This window comes from Genypterus blacodes, unplaced genomic scaffold, assembly GCF_046128005.1.
Source record: "Genypterus blacodes isolate CSIRO-AG114 ecotype Tasmania unplaced genomic scaffold, CSIRO-AGI_Gbla_v1 ptg000138l_1, whole genome shotgun sequence".
NCBI classification, from domain to species: Eukaryota; Metazoa; Chordata; class Actinopteri; order Ophidiiformes; family Ophidiidae; genus Genypterus; species Genypterus blacodes.
The window spans coordinates 130,315-138,578 of NW_027466940.1; the positions used below are offsets into that span (position 1 = coordinate 130,315).

Below are 8,264 nucleotides of genomic sequence, written 5' to 3' on the forward strand. Positions count from 1 at the left end.
TGTGCTCACTGTGGGTAAATACTTGAAAAAATGGAGCCGCAGAGAAATACGTTGCTGCGCTAAAAACGGCAAATGACAGATGGTTTGTCCTCTGTCGCCTGCCGTAGGATACGTCACTGGTAAACATTAGCACCTTGTGCTAACAGACAGCAAAAGGAACCTGAAAAGACAACATGGGTTTTACTTTGTATTCCCTCATTCAAGCAGCTATCCTGTGTGTAAATGCCGTCGCCGTACTACACGAAGAGCGTTTTCTTAGTAAAAGTATGTAGTTGTTTATTTTACACAGATTACTTTTGAATTTCCAAATCGGTTTGATTGCGCTAATGTGAACTAGCAACTTGTCACAGTAAAGAGATTTGATCAAAACTGTAAGCGCTCATTTGTATCCGTCTGTTCTACTAACCTGAACTACGTTTTATTTGTGTTGTCCAGCGTTTACATCAAAAGGATTAGACTTGTTAAACGTGTTATTAGTTGATATTTAACCTACCTAACGATTGTACTCTTATGTCAAGATAACACTTTGTAGTTATAGACATACAGTATATGTATTAAAAATGCGCCTCTTCTTATGATTGAAGCGATGTTGACTTGTGTAAATGGCACACGGAGAAAACCTCAGTGTGTACATGTGTCCCTGTGTAAACCCCTTGTAGTCGGCTGGGGAGTGGACCAAAGTGTTGGAGGTTTCGGTGATGAGCCGGGCGTCAAAGTGCAGCTCATGAACCTGATCCGCTCTGTGAGGACGGTGATGAGAGGTGAGATGTCATTCTCATCATTTTAACCAGCATAAATGCTCTCTTCTGTATGTTTTAAAGCAGTGAGACTTGAGTTTGTGATGCCTTTGACCTCTTTGACCCCCAGCCTGTCTTCCTGTGCCCATAATACATCCTCAAAACACTGTTGATGCCCAACATTTCTCTCTAACCTGCCTTGATGATATGAAGGAGAGTTTCATCATGTCATCTGCTGTCTTTTTCTGGTCTGCAGTTCCTTTGATTGCAGTGAATTCTTGCTGCATTGTGCTGCTGCTGCTGTTTGGATGAAGTGGAGTGAAGGATGAACCCATCTGCTTTCCAGGGAACAATCACTATCACCTCAGGAACTTGACAGGAAACATTTGTGTTTCTTTCACTGTAATGCGGTGTCAGCCAGAACATGAATGTTGTCACATGATAGCCCAGATTAATTTATTTAAACGTAAAATTGTAGGTCTTTTTTTTCCCCCAATGGCACAGCTCAGTATTTCAGAATAAGTGCCTGTGACTGTCTAAAATATCCTGTTCAGTCAAACAATGTGATTAAACTGTGGATAGTTTACAATTTTTGAAAAGCGTCAATGTTTATTGGCACCAACATATAAATAAGTGCTGAAATACTTGCATGGAATTCTGCTTGAATTCTGCTGTCAACAGACAGACAACACATTTTTAGTTTAATCTCGTTAGATGAATACAAGATGGTTCCTTGGTGTTACATATAACAGAGATTGTGCCAAGTACAAAGATGCTGCTTTTGGTATTTGGATGATAGTTTCATGCGGTTTATGAGTAATTTTGGATAACATGAGCCTATTCCAACAATCACCTATAGATAAATCTACTGTATACTTCTGTTCATTGGTAGTGAGGTTGAAAATGCGCCAAACGTGTCTATTATGAGTAATTAAAACATGGGGTTCAGTTTTCTTGTTAGTATGAGCTGTGTACTTACTCACATTTGCTGTTGGGAAGTGACTCAGAGCAGACGTAAATGTTTGACATTTATACCTATACTAAACAGAAGACATGTATATACTTAACGTACATTTGTGTCCCATCGTACATTCCGTACTTTTAGGGACGGTCCGTACGAAGATAGTATTCAGATGAAATACCGCTCTCCCAAAGGGGAAAAGAGTGATGCGGGGCTTTCTCTACTAACCAATAGAAAACGACTTCCGCCAAAACCCACAACAGTGATGCGGAAGCTGTACAACAACACGCGCGCGTGAAAAACGGGCTCATTTAGTAAACAAACTGAAATGTCGTTACATTTAAGACGCATTAATGCATCGACAGCTGTAAAAGACGCCGGTCTTTAACCTATTTCTGTCAGAGAAATCGATGTCATATGTGCGACAAAGATATTAGCTCGAATCTCAAGCTTCTATAGAGTCAGTAAGCGGAAGTATGCGACAGTGAGCGCTCTTAATTTCATACAAAAGCTCTTTGGCTGAAACGATTTATCAAACGAAATATGTGGCGCTAGTACAAAAGCAAATGTGTAGTTCATTTTTCAAGCAGAGCCACGATGGGAAACGCACAGAGTTACGTAGTCGCGTCATTGTCTTTAAGCTCTGTGTATCTATTTTACGCGTATTTTTACTGCTCTCATAAACTTTTGGAAACTAATGTGCTGCACAGCGACAAGCTACCGAGCTTCGCGTATCTGTTTACCAGATATGTGGTTAAAGCGGTGAGCAGGAGGACGGGACGCCTGCACACAACATGCACGAAGAAGAAGGGCGAGGTGGTTTATACCGTCATCAACTGCAGGTGAGATTTATAAACTGCATTAAGCCCAAGAAACGTAGCGCCAAAGCGCCGCTAGGGGGCGTTGCTTTCCCAATTGTGAATTCCAGGCTACCTACAGCATCAGTGTCTGATGCAACTACAACTACAAAACAGATGGAACTGAAAAAAACCCAATGTAGGTAACCTGGTTCAAATAAAAGTGACCTAAAATCACGACTTTTATAACATTGCTGGCGTCTCTTGGGCAGGAGGCGCTGGTGGACAAAATGTCAGCCTGTGATGCCAAAGCATGAAGAATCAATTCGTCTTCAAATTAAACTCCATCCATCTAAAATGTAGGATTATCCACTTCTGATGTTTGTTTGTTTTTTTTAAATCAGAAGGGTCTCATGCCTGCTCATGATTCTTTGTTCAGTATAACTCAATATTTGACTGTTTTGGATAGCAGTGATATGCAGCGCAAAACTGACCCTTTAAATGTCAAACTTTTGTGCATTTCCCTCTAAAACTTTGATATATGGCAGAGGTATTTTATTCTGAAAGGCCAGTTCTACACGGCATAGAGTTGACATTACTAGTGAGCCAATGTGAGCTCACTTATAAATAATTTTGGGAAAAGTCAAGACATTTTTGGAACACTGGCATCGGAGTTCCAATAATATAAAGACCTAGGTGAAATGGAGGAAATGTGAACAGCTGCATTAAAGCTTCTCACAAAATGAATCTGTTGGGGAGCTGGAATGGTGCATTGGAAACAGCGACATCGTAAGTCTCATTCGGACAAATTGATTGCAAATCTGGATGATTACGATTAACATCATGAAAAGCCCCAGTCTGAAAGTCTGAACCTACTTATACAACGTAGAGAAAACTTGCAAATTCTCAAAGTTCATGCATTTGTAGGGTTGTGTTCATCATTGATGAACACAACCCGGGTGTGATGTGATACCAACTGACCAATCACATCCTTCCAGTTTGACTACAGGTGAGAATAAATAATGCCGACGGTGACCTGATGTGTGTTTTCCTTTACGAGGCTGGACTCTGGCCTGCTGAGGAGGTTCTGTAGTGCTGCAGGTTATGGTTGGGACTTTCCAGATAGTGAAGGCAGAGACCTCCCACTGTGCTTCCCAGAGCTCCTGTGTCTCAGGCTGTTGCTTGTGGTTTTATCTGATGACAAGTTCAGCCTGAGTCCAGCAGGTAAGGCCACATGTTACTACACCTTGCAGATAGGATTTATTCTGTGAATTTTTTTATCCCAGGCAAATAAACTATCAAAACGATATTAATCGTTATGTTCCATCATACAGCTTCATTTTGATATCGTCATAGTGACTTTATGGTCCATCCAGGTCTGGTCCGCGTGTGTCAGAGTGTGAAGACGCTGCAGCCGGTCGACGAGCTGAAGAAGGGTCAGTTCACGCTGCAGGTTCGAGTTCTGGAGTACCGGCCCGTCGACGCAGGGGTGGAGGTGGACATCGGGCTCTGTGCCACCGCCCGGTCCGGCTGCCCAATATGGGAGAGCGTCCTGACGCTGTTGTCCCAAAACCAGCCTGACGTGTTGAGGGGATGCGTACCTGAGAATGTGAGCAGGAGTGAGCTGTGTGCAGGTAATTCAGCTGTTTTCACTCCTGGTGGTCACTTTGAGACTCCTCAGGGGCCTGAGTGGACACATTTGCAGTGACTTCTTCATCTCTGGTTGTTTTGCTTGTTTGCTTCTGCAGGCCAGCTGGACGAGCCTGAGCCAAGCGATGTGAAGCAGGTGGAGCTTAGAGTTCCATGCAGCGCCGGTCTTCGGTTTGTGTGGTCCTTTGCCGACTACTCTCCCCACCGGGTCTTCAACCTGCCAGCCAGGCTGTTTGGCTACAGGTCTCAAGCGGCGCTGAGTCTCTGGATGCTGTCGGTCTGCTTGGCCGAAATAGAAAAGCACAAAGGTACGGCACGGTGTTGTCCTTGTGAGCCGGGACGGCCTTATATCTGTGTATGTTTGGGGTGTAGAACATAGAAATGCAGGTGAAAATGTGTCTTTATTCTATTTTGTGTCCTCAGGTGTCGGAGCCATTGCAGCTCCAATCAGCGTTAAGGCCCATTTTGTGGAGCCTCTGTTCGCGCCGGGAAAGGTTGTGGTCAAGTTTTGGGAGGCCGACGAAGAAGAGCATCACTCTTCTGCCCGCCGCATCAACTTCCACATGGAGCAACACGGAAGCAGCAAGATTCATGTGGCCGGATTGATTTCCAGGTCTTGATTGACCTGTAGTCATGCTGATCATGCACCTTTTCTATTTATTTCCGGAACAATAAATCATGTGTGGCGTAAATATTTGGCGTCAAGTTAGAACTTTCTACACCTCTCCGGCTTTGATTTTCTTGGTGTTTTGTTTCCGTTTGGTGTCACAGATCTGTTGTATAAGGGCGCTTTGTCTGTCGTCATGTCAGTGCGTTTACCACAGCAGCCTGATGCACAGATGATCCCAGCGGGGGCGCGAGAGCTCCTGCATATTTGATCCCTCTGATATTCCTGTTTGCTGCTTTCATGTATGTGAAAGCGCGTCCTCGTGTATTATTCAGTGTAACACATTCAACTCTTTACGCTCCCCTGCACCACACACACACACACACACACAATGGTTTAACATGTAGGAGGAGGATTTAATCTTTGAGTTTCCGAGAGGCTTTGACATCAAAACTCAACTAGGTCACGTTTAAAAGATACGGCAAAATAGAATAAATCAGTTAATTGCAACAATCACTTAATAATAGACCCAAATATACAAAATAATTATATCAAATACTCTAAGCCCCGGTTTAGAGTATTTAAGGGTTTTCCAGAAGATGTTGATATATTAATTAATCAAGCATTAATCTTTTACTTGACGTCTCCCTCTGTGACGTCTCCATATCAAGAAACAACTGAAATCTTTACATGCGCAGCTACTAAGGTCTATCTGTCTCTAGATGTCTGCAGCCATCGACTGTGAACTTCTGGTGTCTGTGTTTCTTATGTCTAATTTGCAAAGTGACCTTGAATTTGATAAATGTATTTAAAACATGAAGAACATTCTGCTCCAAAGCTCTACAGGTCCCACAAAAAGCCCAGATACGTTTGACCTCAAGAGCATAATCAGATCATCATCCCGTGATTCCCTGCTTGCACACGGATGGGTGGGGTGTGTGTGTGTGTGTGTGTGTGTGTGTGTGAGAGAGAGAGAAGAGTCCTTCCAGACGTCCAGATACAGAGACTCACTCAGTGTGTGAGTGCTGCAGACGCTGCCATGTGATTTACATTACCGTCGTCTCTTCTACACTGGAAGAATCTGAAGGTAAAAACTTTTATATTCTTTGATTTAATCTCACAAGAAGAGGATTATTATGAATCCTATATGACACAAGCTCTTCTTATAGGATTGGATGTGGAGAGACTGACACAAACACTGCCCTTGACATTTTTATGATTACTGTATACAAGTAGATACAATATAATTAAGCATGTATCTGTGTAGTTTGTTTCTTTATATGTTGCGTGTGTCAGTGATGCTAATTTGACTACAGTTTACATCAAGCAAGTATAAAACATTTCTGTTATGCTGAAAGGTTTGAATTTTTCATGTTGGAGAAGTAAACACATAAAAGTAATAAAGTTAATTTATAAATCAGGACAGAAATCGGTTTGATTTAGTATCTATGAATGTAAACAAATGAAGTTCCAGTTTTCTCCTTGATTCAGACTTGGGAGAGGAAATGTTACCATGGGGATATAAAGTAAACCATAATAAACAGAAGTTTGAACCAAAATCTTCAGAAATTCACTTTTATGGTTTAATCCAGACCTAACTTCCTAAACTAACAGCTTTAATGCTGTTAAGATTTTTCATCCATTGTTCTTTAGCCGGCAGCTCCAGCCAGAGTGCAGTGTGTTTAACACATCGCTGTTATTATTCATTTATAGAGCCCCGATTCTGTCACGCAAGTGAGTCAGTGAAGTGTAAGAGGGTCAAGTCTGCTACCCAGCGTCTGCATTCAGCCTACAGAGCTCATCAGCATGCTCAGTAATGAAAGTATTTGTGTTGACCATGTGTTCTTATGTAGAACGTGAGGATTAAAGGTCAAATTTGTGATCCAAGTGTAAACCAAAGGGTCCCACAAACGCTGTCGCTCAGGTAAATAAATGCTCATATTGAGGCTGGAAACACGCAACTATCACCAACATGTAGTAAAGGAGGATTCAGAAAATTATAAATAAGTACATAAAAGTACTTAATATGTAACTTTGCTTGTGTAAATGGAGAAGATGAATATTCACACGTTCACACTGTGCCGTCAGGGTGCAGTGCATGTTGAGCAGAACTGACACTAAAAGAATGCATTTGGGTATTTGAAAAAGCAGCAAATACCTGGAACCTTACAAAGTACATTAAGGGGAAATGTTCATAATCTTAAAAGTCCACCCTTGTACTTTTTAACATGTTTTTCCACATGTTCTGACCCAGGTATTGAACCCGGGAATAGAGATGATATAATATGATTATATTCAGCAAACGATACAAAGAAAGATTGTGTTTTCCTTTCGTGCAAGTCCTTTTAAAAGAAGCAAAAAATAACTTTAATTCTCTGAGGAGCCAACCTATGAAGAGGAAGATGACGGATGAAGAGTGCTCCAACCAAAGAGGAAGGCAGAGAAACCACTCAGGAGCACGTCACATGGAGCGTGTGGATGCTGTTTTAGTCGCATAGAATCAATCAAAGCCTCTAACCAAGCGACGACCAGAACAAAGGAATTTCAGATTAAAAGTCCTTCACAATGTCTTATTACAAGGAAGATTACATTCCAATTGCAGATTGCCTCCCGTATAAAAAGTCTAATTCTGTCATTTTCTGCTTTGTTTGGTGCAGCAAAAAAAAATACATGAAGAAAGAAAAAGAATTTAGTAAGGCCATCCGCCTCTCTTCTCCGACAGGAAGCAGCAGCGTGCAAGTCTTTCATGATTGCCAGAAGGCGAATGTCAGGATGAATGACGGGGGAGTTCACAGCGTCCAGAACGGTTCACACTGCGTGAGAGGGAAGATGTCCTCTGCGCAAGACGTCCTATCCAATGGCCTGAAGGAGCAGAGCGCCGGTAACTCTCTGTGGATGCTGGACTCTAGCAGCCAGGCCTACTCGGGCCCGGAGGACAACTCCACCGACCCGCACGAGACCATGACGGAGACCTCAACTCTGACCTTTGTGGACGCCCACACCACAGATGAATCGGGAGAGAGCCACAGCCTCCACGGGCTGGGGGTGGAGATGCTTCACCTAAAGGAGTTTGTGCTGATAGACGACGATGACGATGGAGACATGTCGCTAAGAGAGAAAACGGTCACAGACCTATCCGTCATGGATGGAAACGCTGCCGACCTGGTGTGTGGGAGGCTGCTCTCCACCTCCAGCGGTTCGGTGTCAGACTGTAAAGAATCTCCACCTCCTCAGGCGCCTCGACTGGAGGAGAAGAAGACTGCAGCCGAGAAGCAACAGTGCTGCTTGTGCACTCTTCTATGACCTGGAAAGTCTTCAGGAGGTCACAGGTTGGACCCCTGCGAGTCTGTCCTTGTTGGTATGACATCACCTGGTGTTACACTGGGATTTGAGGGTGGCGGCTCTTTTGCCTGACAGACTGATGAAGAAACTCTGCTAATCCACCACTACATTGTCACTAATGTGTAGTGAGAAAGCTCACTACTGGTCGGGTCAATTAAAATGAAATTCTG

General features: G+C 43.1%; 2 protein-coding genes across 2 annotated transcripts; both read left to right on the forward strand.

Moving 5' to 3' along the window:
• Window positions 1-101: 101 nt before the first annotated feature.
• On the forward strand, window positions 102-1,326 carry LOC143011767 (immediate early response 3-interacting protein 1-like). The gene is made up of 3 exons (XM_076164757.1): window positions 102-264; window positions 660-761; window positions 994-1,326. Exons 1-3 carry the CDS (start codon window positions 174-176, stop codon window positions 1,047-1,049), a joined length of 249 nt encoding a protein of 82 aa, XP_076020872.1. The 5' UTR covers window positions 102-173; the 3' UTR covers window positions 1,050-1,326.
• A 133-nt stretch (window positions 1,327-1,459) lies between these two features.
• Window positions 1,460-4,947, forward strand: LOC143011766 (uncharacterized). The gene is made up of 5 exons (XM_076164756.1): window positions 1,460-2,540; window positions 3,556-3,719; window positions 3,872-4,129; window positions 4,244-4,453; window positions 4,569-4,947. The coding sequence occupies exons 1-5, from the start codon at window positions 2,296-2,298 to the stop codon at window positions 4,763-4,765; spliced, it is 1,074 nt and encodes a 357-aa protein (XP_076020871.1). The 5' UTR covers window positions 1,460-2,295; the 3' UTR covers window positions 4,766-4,947.
• Window positions 4,948-8,264: the final 3,317 nt, after the last annotated feature.

Excerpts from the sequence above, each read along its gene's own strand:
- LOC143011767 (XM_076164757.1), top strand. The coding sequence starts at position 174 with ATGGGTTTTACTTTGTATTCCCTCATTCAAGCAGCTATCCTGTGTGTA. Across the intron at positions 265-659 it reads AGAGCGTTTTCTTAGTAAAA|TCGGCTGGGGAGTGGACCAA; the intron begins GTATGTAGTTGT and ends AACCCCTTGTAG. Across the intron at positions 762-993 it reads TGTGAGGACGGTGATGAGAG|TTCCTTTGATTGCAGTGAAT; the intron begins GTGAGATGTCAT and ends TCTGGTCTGCAG.
- LOC143011766 (XM_076164756.1), top strand. The coding sequence starts at position 2,296 with ATGGGAAACGCACAGAGTTACGTAGTCGCGTCATTGTCTTTAAGCTCT. Across the intron at positions 2,541-3,555 it reads TATACCGTCATCAACTGCAG|GCTGGACTCTGGCCTGCTGA; the intron begins GTGAGATTTATA and ends TTCCTTTACGAG. Across the intron at positions 4,454-4,568 it reads CGAAATAGAAAAGCACAAAG|GTGTCGGAGCCATTGCAGCT; the intron begins GTACGGCACGGT and ends TTGTGTCCTCAG.